Source organism: Diabrotica virgifera, chromosome 1 (genome assembly GCF_917563875.1).
Source record: "Diabrotica virgifera virgifera chromosome 1, PGI_DIABVI_V3a".
In the NCBI taxonomy this organism is placed as follows: domain Eukaryota; kingdom Metazoa; phylum Arthropoda; class Insecta; order Coleoptera; family Chrysomelidae; genus Diabrotica; species Diabrotica virgifera.
This window is the reverse complement of record NC_065443.1, coordinates 95908992-95922028: the sequence shown is the minus strand read 5'-3', so window position 1 is coordinate 95922028 and position 13037 is coordinate 95908992. Positions and strand designations below refer to the sequence as shown.

Sequence of the window (13037 nt, the reverse complement as noted above, 5' to 3'; positions counted from 1 at the left end):
AATCTCAGAGATTTCCGTAATGATAGTAGTTTCCAATATATACGCAGTGACGTTTTGGATTCGCTTGATATTTCCGAACCATCCCAAAAAAGACACCGACATGATACATATCTCGAAAAACGAGTAGGTATATCTTGAAATTTTGGATACCTACTATTATATGCAAATAGATACTCGTTTTTCGAATTTTGAAGATTTTTGCAAATTTTTGACCTCTTTTACGATTCAAAATTTAAAAGTCCCTTTGCCAAAGAATTTCCAAGATATTTATTATTATAAGTTAGGTACTTAAAAATTATGCCGATCCAAATATTTTCAGAAAGTGGGATAAGTTACAAAATATGTATGTATAATTCTATGTAGTAAGTACTGCAGTTCATCAATTTTCTTATTACCACCAATTTATGCCTCAAATAAATGGGATTTATCTGGTCTCAAAAGAATCAACACGTATTGTCGAAACACCATGAAACAAGAGAGAATGTCAAGTACATCAAATAAAAAAAACAAAAAACAACAAAATCTCCTATGATGATTTAAGCCTTTTAGTTTGATGGTATACCTATATGAGAAGACAAAAAAAACCTTGCCGACCCTGTCTCCAAGGCCACGAGCCGCCACTGCTCCCCATCACAAGAGTTGCTAAATATAGGTGAATTTGTCTCCACATGAGGAACCTTATATGGCAAACTAAAAACTATTTGCGATCCTCAATGAAGCAAGATAGACTTCTGCTTTATCAATGATATCAATAGAACATGAAGTGTGTGCGTCATTGGATAAAAGTTTTCAAGATAAAAGACATTGCCAAAAAGTTTTCCAGAACGAAAGCCCGAAAAGTTCGTTTTTAATTTTTTTATGTGTTTATGTTATGTATTCACGATTTATTTTAATTAAATGGACGTTTAAGGGGGTAGGCGTAAAATCTTGGTCCAATGATATTTAATTGCATTTTTTTTTCGAATCCTGAGAAAACTAATAAGTAATTTTGAAAAATTTAAACGCAGAATGAAAGATTACATTATTACTGAGGGCCGAAAGTCCCTGAAAACTTTATTTATTTTAATAAATTACAGAGGTGAAAAAAAAAAAAAAGAAAATTTAGTGTGATTTTTAATTTCAAGTATGTCATTCCAAAGGAAACTTTTTGTTTATTCTAAGGGACTTTCGGCCTACGGTAATAATGTAACTTTCATTCTGCGTTTAAATTTTTCAAAAATATTTATTAGTTTTCGAAAAAAAATGAATGCATTTAAATAGCATGGGACCAACATTTTGCGCTTACCCCCCTTAAATTAGGATATTAGGATATACATATAATGGACGTTGGATCATGGATATTAGTTTAAATGTTTAAGTATTTATATATTTACAAATTATTATTGCACATTTCTTTAAATACTAGTATGTATTACATATTTCTGAAGAGTTGGAAGGGGCGGCAAATATTAAGTGGAACACGGTCGGCCAAACCCTTAGCGGCCCTGCTTAGTGGAACCTCGACTATAAAAAACTCACCAGTGTGTATAACATAGGCTCGGCCTTTGTAGCATGAACTAAGACTACTCTCAGTATAAGTTCCAAGATCGACTAGAGTGCTTTCATACGCTTATAGTAGATAGTTTCCAATAAGTTTTGGCCAATTTCATTGGTACGTATCATTTTTCGCTCACAAAAACAACAGCACTGAAAATGCGCGTGGCACAAAGGTGCATGGAAAGATCGATTCTCGGCGTCATAAAAAAAGACAAAATAAGGAATAAAGACCTAAGGAAGAGAACAGGTATCACTCACTGGCGAAGCGTCCATGTAACCACTGTTACCATTGGTAACAGTTAAAAATCTTGCAATAAATATTTTATGACTGTTATGAAATAATTCGATTTATATTTTTTACCAACAGAAATATTTGTTAATAGTACCTAATTCAGTAAATAGCCAACTAGACGCACGAAAATATTGGCGAGATAAATGAATCCATTGCACTTTGTTATATGCTGTTACCAATACTGGCAGTAGTAACGCAAGAGAAACCTCGCTATCGCTCGGGACTAGCTCGTTTCTGAAAATTTTGAAGGAGCGACGGCTCTGTTCGAGCGACGAGAGACGGCGCGCGGGCACGCTGTGTATATCAGTATTGTCACCATTTTGAGGATTGGTAACATTAGTTTAGTACCTATTACAGATTACAGTGTGCGTGCATTTAAACATGGAAGAGTGTTGCTACAAGGTTGCTACGTATTGCGTAATTGATCAACTACTTGAAAAGTTATTCTCCTTGTATATTTTTTTATATATATAATTTTGAAGAAAAAAAAATGATATTATTGAAAATGGAAGAATTAAAATATAAACAATAGTTTTCAAAATCTATTCTTTTTCCTACTTGTTCATTTTTTTATGTTAATTTTATGGTAGAATAATACAGCGTGTGTCAGCCAAATGGAATAAATTCAATGGTTCAAATACTAATTGTTTTTTTGAAAATGCTCAGATCTGTCAATTAGTATTTTAAATCTTAATTTTTTACATACAATAATAATGTATACAGGGTGTCCCAATTTAGAAATATGAAGTCATCGTTAATTTTCTTAAATGGCCACACTGTTATTTTAATGGCTATTTAAATAGAGCGTGTAAAGCTATACATAACTGCAAAATATCAAATTTTTATTTTTTAACATTTCCAAGATAATAAAAAATAAAGTTATGTCTGTAATGTGGAATAAACTTAATAGTTCAAATAATAATTGTTTTTTTTGAAAAATGCTTAGACCTGTCGATTAGTATTTGAAATCGAAATTTTTTACATACAATAATAATATATACAGGGTGTCCCAATTTAGAGATTTAATGTTATTTTTTATTATCTTGTAAATGGTAAGGAATAAAAATTTCATATTTTGTAGTTATGTATAACTTTACACACCCTATCCAAATAGCTATCAAAATGACAGTATTGCCATTTAAGAAAATCAATGATGACGCCATATCTCTAAATTGGGACATCCTGTATTCATTATTATTGTATGAAAAAAATTTCCATTTGAAATACTAATCGACAGATTTAGTCATTTTTCAAAAAAACAATTAGTATTTGAACTATTGAATTTATTCCATTTGGCTGACACACAGTGTATGTTTAGTTTGTTTATTATTTATTGTTATACGTGTTACATATACACAATTACATACATATAATTTGGGAATAGTGATTTGTTTAATTTTATCCGACAGGATTGAAAACAAAAACTTATATTTGGGAGGTTCAAAATAATTTTTTTAAATAAGATTTTTTTACATCTGGTTTGGTAACACTTTAGAAAAAAGCACGCGCCGCCACTGGTATCACTGATGTCGTCGAACGTATACCCAAGTTGAAATGGAATTGGACAGGTGACTTAGCGAGACTGAAAGTCTCAGGATGGACCAGAAAACTAATTTTCCCCAAGACAAAGAGAAAGAAGACAAACGCAGCAGAGGACGACCACCACATGCTGGATGGACGACATTGAACGAATCTCCAAGAAATGGCAACAAGACGCACTACAGAACCTCGTGGAGAGTGGCGAAAAATGGAAGAGATCTATGTCCAGCAGTGGACGGAAGAGGTTGCATGATGATAATGATGATGAGTATCATTTTTGCCATTGACTTGACCTTCGCATGTAATGAACATATTTATTTCGAAACAAAAGATTAGTTTTTCTTTCAAAAATGAATAAACCATTTTCAATTTCGTTGTAACACGAAAATACAGCAGCATCATTATTCTAGTTCAATCAGAGAGTGCAGCAAACACCTCTACAGGTTTCGAAACTTATTATAGTCTCTCATCAGGAGGCACATATATGCTGATCTCTCTGGCCCAACCAGGACAAACCCCGGCGTGCAGTGACCGATTGCAACGAACGAAATGGCAGGGATGCCCTAGCGGCAACTGCTAGCAAAAGACTAAGTTTTCAATCTAATAGCACATAAAACAACATCAAAAAATGTTACTTTACATCTTACCAGATTGAAAACAATGGGAACCTTCTCTGGTTACACCTCCGAGGCTTCTACAATTTGCAAGCCATAACGGATGCTGAGACTAAGGAAGATGAGGGAATTTTACAATTTATAATTCACGTCCCATCTGCTCAGCGTACCCAGCGTACAACCATAAACTCAGGATCTGTTATGTCAATTGCCAAATTATTTAATATGTTCTGAGCTATGTGTTTGTTGGGAAGTTTAGCAGGGATTACAGCATTTTGATATGTGGAGAATAATTTAACTGTTCGCCATATTTCAGTTAGCGGAGTGTCCCTTGTCAATCCACTGCAAAAGCTTTTGAAGCTATTTCTTTTTTTTGTTTTAAATATTTTTTACTGTATGCAAATATTTTTTTGATTTCAATATAATTTTCATTGCTTGCTTCTTCCTTATATTTCTTAATTTTTTCTTTTCTTGTTTTTATTAAATTAGAGCATTCCTTATCCCACCAGGGAGGGCTTTTCTTTTTTCTTATAGATTTTTCTGTTTTCAAGAGAGGTATTTCCTCATCACTCACCATTTCCATAATTTGTGTAAATGAATTATAGTCTTCACACCCATTCTTCATCAAGTCTTCTATTTTTAAAGCATAATTCTCCCAATTGACATTCTTTGTATTTCTTTTATGACTTTTTTGTGTTACTATATTTTCATTTACAATTGCGATTTTGCAAGAAGTTGGGAAATGATCACTGCCTCCAGAATCCTCTAACACATCCCATTGGCATATATTTGCAATTTCCGAGGAAATTAGTGTTAGGTCTACCGCTGAGGCATTCTGTCCAGGTAGGGTAATCCGCATGGGTCTCCCATCATTGCAGCAAACTAGATCCAAATCCTCTAAGGATTCAGCAATTATTCTTCCATTAACATTAGCAGACACTTGACTTCCCCAAAGTGCATTATGAAAAAACAGTCGCCTGACGACTTGAAATGGGAAGAAGGAATGAACAGTTTTGAGAGGGAGCTCATAAACTCACATAAAAAGAAACAGAAGATGAACAGGTCGACTGCCCCAAAACAGTCGACACTAGTAGGGGATGAAATGCTGGAAAGCAGTGAAAATGATGACGATGAGATAGGGGAGGAAAGATCACAAGAGGAAGTGGAAAAAATAGAAAAAGGATGGCAAAATATTCAGGAGAGGGTGTTAGCCTCTTTCTTGCTTGATGATGAAACTATGAATAAGAAGAAAAGGAAAGGGGACAGTCTAGAGAGAATAAATGATCTGAAGAGGGAGAGACTGGAAGAGAGTATTAAGTTTCCTAACGAAACCAAACAACAAAAAATAAACAGGAAACTCGAAGAGTTAAATATAAAACTAATAGAGATATTTACTAACCTAAGCGAAAAAAAGGGGGAAAAGGTGGAGATGGATACGGAATTAAAAAAACTGTTAGGGGTCATAAAATCCACTAACAACAAAAAAGAAGACGACAGTATAGCCGAAAAAACACAACAAGAAGTAAAATGCGATCACTGTAAGCTAAAAGTGGAACAAGAAAGACAGAGAGAAGAGCAAGAAAAAATTAAAAGGGCTCTAAACATGGGGGGAGGAAAAAAAACCTTCATGAGTATATGTAATAGCAAATGGGAGGAGAAAGCATATATAAAGACAAATTGGGAACAAGGGGGGTTACGAGAAACGGTCGAGAAGAAAACATGTCTGATAGTAACAAAAAAGGATGCGAAGGACAAAGGGGTAGAAAATATAATAAAGGACGTGGGAGAGGATCTGGCAGAAACACTAGAGGAAGTGAACGAGGGAGAAATCAAATTCCTTGAGAACTTTAGGAGGAAAGAAAATAAAAAAACAATTTGGTACACGTTTGTCGCTGGAATAGAAAAAGAAAGTGGTGGCGATATATACGACCTAGCAGAAAAGGCTATAACTAAAATTAAGAAAGAGATGGATGAAACACCAAAGGTTGTACGGGTCGTAGCCGGTAACGACCTTAACAAGGAGATCATAAGGAAAGCCCTCGAATATGTGGGGCGGAGGGAAAGTATCTCATGGGAGATGATAGTAAGAGGGAAGGAACTCGAGGTAGAGAAGAAGTCAGAACAAGAAGAAGCCCTCCTTATAAAGATGGGGGGGAAAAAATATAACGAAGTTCTTAGCGAAATGAGAGAAAAAAATCGACATTGGAAAAAATCGGTCTACAAGTGGAGAAGTTAAAAAGAACGAATGGGGGAGATCTCCTTGTAAAGTTAAAGGGAAGAGGGGCTGCGGAGAAGTTGAGGGCTGAACTGGACAGCAAAATGAACGGGATGGACACGGCAATCAGAAGAAAAGAGACTTTCTTCACGATTACGCGGTTGGACCCTGGGGTTGGTGAGGAAACTCTAAAGAAAATGATAAAGAGCTATACAGGCGTTCCTGAGAGAGAGATAGAAGTCAAGGTTCTACGAACAAACAGATATGGGGAGCAGGTAGCTACGATAGCCGTACGCCCCTCCATAGCGGAAGAGCTGAGGAGGTACGGCTCAATAAAAATAGGGTGGGTTGTGTGTCCAATAATGGAGAGACACAACCCAGTTAGGTGTTTTAAGTGCCTAAAGTTCGGGCACAACACTTACGAATGCAAGGAAGAGAGCAGGGCGGCGTGCTGCTATAATTGTCTCCAAACGGGACATACCGTTGCAAGCTGCGGTAATAAACCGTACTGCTCGGTATGCAAAGAAGAAGGGCATAGGATGGACAGGATGGCCTGTCCGTCGTACCGAGCCCTTGTATACGGTAGGGGAGGAGAGGGGAACCCCTAAAACGAACTGACCAAACATAAAATAGACTCCCTGGAAAACGAAGGTGGGCCCATATACAGCCCACCTAGGTGTTATTTTATATCTTTAAAATTTATTTTATCTATTTTATTTATTTTATTTATTCTATTTTACTCTATTATTTCAATTTTACTAAACCGCTTTTATTTATTGAATTCTTTTACTTTTACATATTTTATCTATATACCGTATCTATTTATTTTATTTATATTAATTAATTTATTTGTTTTAGCTTTTATGCTTTTTAATTTTTTCGAAAGACGTGAGTCCGACGCAGAAACGACCTCTGGGAACTGAACCAAAGTGGACCTCAAGGATCAACCTGGTATACGGATATTGCAGGTGAACGTGGGCAGGGCACGCCGAGCACACGACCTTGTCCACGCAAAAGCCTGCAAGCTAGAAATAGACTTGCTCATCGTCCCGGAACCGAACAAAAAAATAACATCAGCCGGTGGTTGGGTCCAGGATAATGGGAAGAATGTGGCGGTGCTCTTTAGAAATAGGGGTTTGGGGGTGCGTGGTATTGTCAGGGGAGGAAATCATATCCTCATAAAACTGAGGGATTTCAGCCTGCTGGCATGCTACGTGTCCCCAAATATCCCTATGATAAGATACAAAGCAATTGTAGATGAAATAATGAGCGCCGCCACGAACGAAAAAGAAGTGATGATCGCCGGGGACATTAACGCGAAATCGAGGTTGTGGGGTGCCCCCATAAACGACAGAAAGGGGGAAATATGGAATGAATGGATAGCCCAGGCTGGCCTCCAAGTATTAAACAATAACAAACCAACATTCGTAAGGGGGGTCAGCCGAACACACATTGATATTACGTTCGCGAGTGAAGGGCTATCCAGGAGAGTGCACGGCTGGGATGTCCTTGACGATCAGTTATTCACCTACCACCGGTATATACAATACGAAATAAAGGTTAAAGGGGGAATAAGGCGGCCGATAGGACACACGGAGATTTATTTTAACAAAACCAAGTACCTATCGGAGGTCAGGAAAATTAATGAACAAGAGATTTCTGACCTTGGCCAACTGAGAAGAGCACTGCAAAGTGCAGCAAATTTGGCCACCGTGAAGAGAAAAGATAATAAAAAAATCCCCCTACTGGTGGACGGATGAGATAGAAGGTCTACGGGAGAGATGCCTCAGAGCTCGAAGGAATTATACGAGAAGCCAGGGCAGCCTCGAGCTCAAGGAAATATATAAAGATCTAAAGAAAACTTTAAATAAAAAAATAAAACAAGAGAAAAAAAGAAAAGTGGCAGACCCTGATAAAAGCATTGGACGAAGATATATGGGGCGATGCGTACAAGATCACTATGAAGACGCTGAAAATAATCGCCCCATATAGACTCGACGAAGACCAGCGGATGGAATCAGCTGAGCTCCTCTTTCCTACCAAGGATCATCAAAATTTCATTAAGATATTTCCAACGATGGTAGAGGAGTTCACGGAAGAGGAAGTTAGAATAGCTGGTCAGGAGATGAAGACAGGGAAAGCTCCCGGCCCTGACGGGCTGCCACCAGAGGCAATAAAAATAATAGCAACGGAGAAACCAGGTTTGATCAGAAGAATATACAACGACCTACTGCAGAAGCAAGAGTTTCCCAGGGACTTAAAGGAAGCGAACTTAGTTCTACTCCTAAAGCCTGGGAAACCCCCCGATTCAGCAGCCTCTTATCGGCCAATATGCCTTCTGGACTGCCTTGGTAAGTTCTACGAAGGGCTTATCAAGAAGAGGCTGGAGGGCGTGTTGGAAGATCAAAGAGTGCTATCAAATCAACAATATGGATTTCGAAAAGGTAAATCGACAGTCGATGCCGCGACCTGGATAAGGGACGCGGCTAAAGCAAGTAAAAAAAGATGGGTGGTCCTTGTTCTGTTGGACATAAAAAATGCTTTTAATTCAGCAAACTGGGGTCACATAGTAGACCGAATAGTCGAATTTGGGGCTCCAGAGTATGTGTCCAACATAATAAAGGACTACCTATCTGAAAGAACCGTATGCATATCGAAGAAAAAGAAGAAAGAAATGACCGCGGGTGTACCCCAGGGGTCAGTCCTGGGACCCTTACTTTGGAATATACTATACAACGGGGTACTAGAAGTAAACAGGCAGAGAGGAGTGAGAGCGATTGCATACGCGGACGACCTAGCATTACTGGTCGAAGACGACATGAATAGGGGAATAATACAAAAAGTAAACGAAGCAATACAGAAGACCGCAGATTGGATAGAGAGAAATGATCTAAAGTTAGCAGTAGAGAAGACAGAATCCATTATCTTGAGGGGACCAAGAAAGAGAGATGACATAATATTTGGATATAAAGGCTCTGTAATAAGACCCCAAAAGACGGTTAAGTACCTCGGAATTATTTTCGACGACAAGCTTAAATTCGGACAACACGTACAAGAAGCATGTCGGAAGGCAGAAGAAAGGACCTCTATACTAAATAAATTTATGCCAAATATAGGGGGTCCTGGATCCCAGAAGAGAATAGTGATGGCACAATCCATCTTATCCATAGTTTTATACGGAGCCCCAGTGTGGCACGAGGTCCTTCGAATGAAAAAGTATAAAGACGTGCTTCTTAGGACACAAAGGAAACCTCTGATCAGGGTGTGCAGCGCGTATAGAACCGTATCAACCATTGCCTTACAGGTGGTGGCTGGGTCTGTACCGGTGCACATCCTGGCCAGAGAAAGAGTCCGAATGTACCAGAGGGGCAACGGGGCAATAGGTTCAGGTCCACAAGAAAGGAAAAGAAGTCTAGAGATGTGGCAGAGGGAATGGGCAGCCGAAGTCGGGAAGGCGGCCTGGACGAGATCCCTGATTCCAGATGTGGTGAGGTGGTACGAGTGCCGGCATCGGCGCGTCGGCTACTATTTCACACAATTTTTGACGGGACATGGATCGTTCAGGAAGTTTACTCATCGTATAGGGAAAACCATGGACGATCTATGCCCTGAGTGTGGAGTAGTGGATGACGCGCAGCATGTCGTCTTCGTGTGCCCTGCATACCAGGCGGGACGTACCGAGCTGCAGCTGGGACTGGGATCCCCTCTAGGCGAGCCTCACGAGCTAATTGATAAAGCTATCAATAGCAAGAGAGACTTCGACCTGATCATTGCTTTTGTCACGAAGACAATGAAGCACAAAGAGGAGAAAGAGAGGCGACTGCAAGCGGGATGACCGTCTATTTATTTATTTTTTTAACGTTTTTATTTTTGTGTCGCAGATGGCAGCCAGTGGGGGGAGGATCCTTTACATCCAACCTGCGCTGTCTGTCTTATTTTAACTAGTTTTACTTATTTATTTATTTTATCTTGTTTTATCTTCTTATTTACTTCTTCAATCTTATTTATACAATATTTATCATTTTAAATCAATTTTATTACTCAAATGTGTTGCGTGTTGTAAGCGGTAGTCAGCAGGGGGAGGACCTTTTACATCTAACCCATGCTGACTGCCTTTGTATTGTTTTGTTTACTTTCTGTTTTGTCTTGTTTTAGTCTGTTTTTTGTTTTGTATCAGGTAGTGGGGGAGGATTTTTACACCCAACCTCACTGACTGCTTCCTGTTAACTGTAGAATGAATGGGTATGAGTGTGAGTGCGAATTGATGAAAGCACGAATGTTTGGAGTTGCTCGTAACTGTCGACTGGTATCCTTTTGCTAGTTCATGTTTGATTGGGGGCACCCCGGTCGCCCCACCCGCACATGGTCTGCACGGGACGGTCGTCTTCACCGACCGGTCTTTGTGCGGGGTGTGTGCGGGACGGGGCGGCTGGGTGGCCGCTTAATCTACGGAGTGCACGCAGAGGGTGCCCGGGGGGAGTTATGAGTAAGGTCGACGAGTCAGACATGCTCGCCAAGAGCGGTTCCAGACCTGTCGGCTGGAGGAAGAGGAGGTGAGTTTAGTCGGTAGGCGGTTCGGCACGGTGAAGCGTGACGGATCGAATCCGACACACCTGGGACACCTTCCCAGACGGTCTTTTGAAGATTCTCACCTCCCAAAAAAAAAAAAAAAAAAAAAAAAAAAAAAAAAAAAAAAAAAAAAGTGCATTATGTGCGTTCATATCCCCCATTAAAATTTTATTTCCCCTGATTTTATTTATGCGTCCAACCCAACCATTTAAATTTATTTTTGCCCTAGGATGGATAGAAATATTAATAACTGTAATGTCCCAATCTATTATTTTTGTTGCTAAAATTTGAATTTTACTAACGTTATTATTATACCTATACGCTGTGAGCTCGTACGTAGAGGGGATATTTATAAATTCGCGAGCGCCAGTAGTGGCAAGTCTGTAAACGTTTACCGGAAGTTTGACATAAATGTCAAAGTGATTAATTTAAAATTAAAATTAAAAACATTAATTATAAAAAATATTAGTTGGTCAAAGCTGTGGTATATATTTTTACCTTAAATATACTTACGTTTTAAATACTGAATTTAAGTTTTTTTACTGTTCCGTAATTTGTAATCATAAATTAATCTAGTAATCTTAGCGCCATCTACACGATAATTGTGAAAGTATCCGAAGTAAGAAATTAATATTTCATCAACAGAACGTCAAAATGATTAGCAAAATCTTAAAAAAATCTATTACAATTTAATTACTTTTTAGCGTTGTAAATATTAAGCGATAACAATTAAATAATAGATTTAAAAATTACCGGTGAAAGTTGAATTAGTAATCCGCCAGGAGCGACACCAGCGAAGCTCAGAGCGTATATACTATTTTGTGATCCGGACTATTATGAACCACAGTAGCTAGGCCACCATAACCATCCTCTCTATCCAACCTATGTATTTCATATCCTCTTAGATAGAAGTGATGATCATTTTTTAGCCAAGTTTCATTTAATAGAATTAATTTGGGTCTATGTTCGCTTATGAAATATTTTAGACTGTTATAGTTACTGCTTAAACTTTTTATGTTCCATTGGATAATAAGTGGATTCTTGATATCCATCTAAATCTAGCAACTTTTGGTTCGATGAGCTTTCATGTATAAATAGCTGGTTCAAGTAATTGATTATATGTTCCTTATGTTTCCAATCTAGTTTTTTTTAATATCGCATTCAGTGTTTTTTCTGTGTCTCTCTCTAGTTGCTCTGTACGGGAACATCCAGGAGTCTCAAGGCCGCGTCTCACCATCAAATAATTTGATCAAACAGTTTGAGCAAACTCGGAAGTACGTCAAAGTGACGTCACAATTACAGTTTTTTTTAATATTCTAAAAATCTGTGCTCTCACTATCAGTCTAGTTTAATCAAATTTTTTGTATTGAGTTGTCTAACTTGTTTGTACTTTATTTAAAATTAAAATTTTTCATTATTATCCACAATGAACATTCAGAATGTGACGTCACTAACTGTCACTTTCAGTTTGCTCAAACCAGTTTGAATCAAATTATTTGATAGTGAGGCCGCGTCTCACCATCAAATAATTTGATCAAACAGTTTGAGCAAACTCCGGAAGTACGTCAAAGTGACGTCACAATTGCAGTTTTTTGACATTCTAAAAATCTGTGCTCTCACTATCAGTCTAGTTTGATCAAATTTTTTGTATTGAGTTGTCTAACTTGTTTGTACTTTATTTAAAATTAAAATTTTTCATTATTATCCACAATGAACACTCAGGATGTGACGTCACTAACTGTCACTTTTAGTTTGCTCAAATTATTTGATGGTGGGACGCGGCTTTTATTGTTTACTGCACGAGCTCTCTCTTCGCTTCTCCCATTTGGAGATATTAAATATTGATTGTGTACTTCTTTATTGTATGTCTTATTTGTTTCATTAGCCTTTCTTTTATTTTTGTTTGAGTTATTCTCGATTTTTCTACTAAACAGGTGTTCAGGGTTACTCTTTACATTTTCTATCCATCGCTTATTAATGGGAATTGTCTCTAAATTATTTGTTTGAGTTTTATATAATGGCTCATTCTGAATGTATTATTCTCTTGCGATTTTCTAGTAGAAACATAAGGAAATTTCTCGCATGCCTCGTAGTATGAAAGATTGTCCAGAGACATGACAGCTTTAATATTCCGCTGTCTCGCATACTCTGGACACTCCTCATAGGTACTTATATGAAAGCTGCTATTACAATGAAAACATTTCATCGAACATTCCCCTTCATGTATTTTGTCCGCACAGTTTTTACATTTTTCTCCCCCTCTACATTGATT

At 37.9% G+C, this 13037-nt stretch overlaps 1 protein-coding gene across 1 annotated transcript; it reads left to right on the top strand.

Moving 5' to 3' along the window:
• Positions 1–4942: 4942 nt before the first annotated feature.
• Positions 4943–6217, top strand: LOC126891270 (golgin subfamily A member 6-like protein 22). Its single transcript, XM_050660451.1, has one exon. It carries the CDS (start codon positions 4943–4945, stop codon positions 6215–6217), a length of 1275 nt encoding a protein of 424 aa, XP_050516408.1.
• The last annotated feature ends 6820 nt before the right edge of the window (positions 6218–13037 follow it).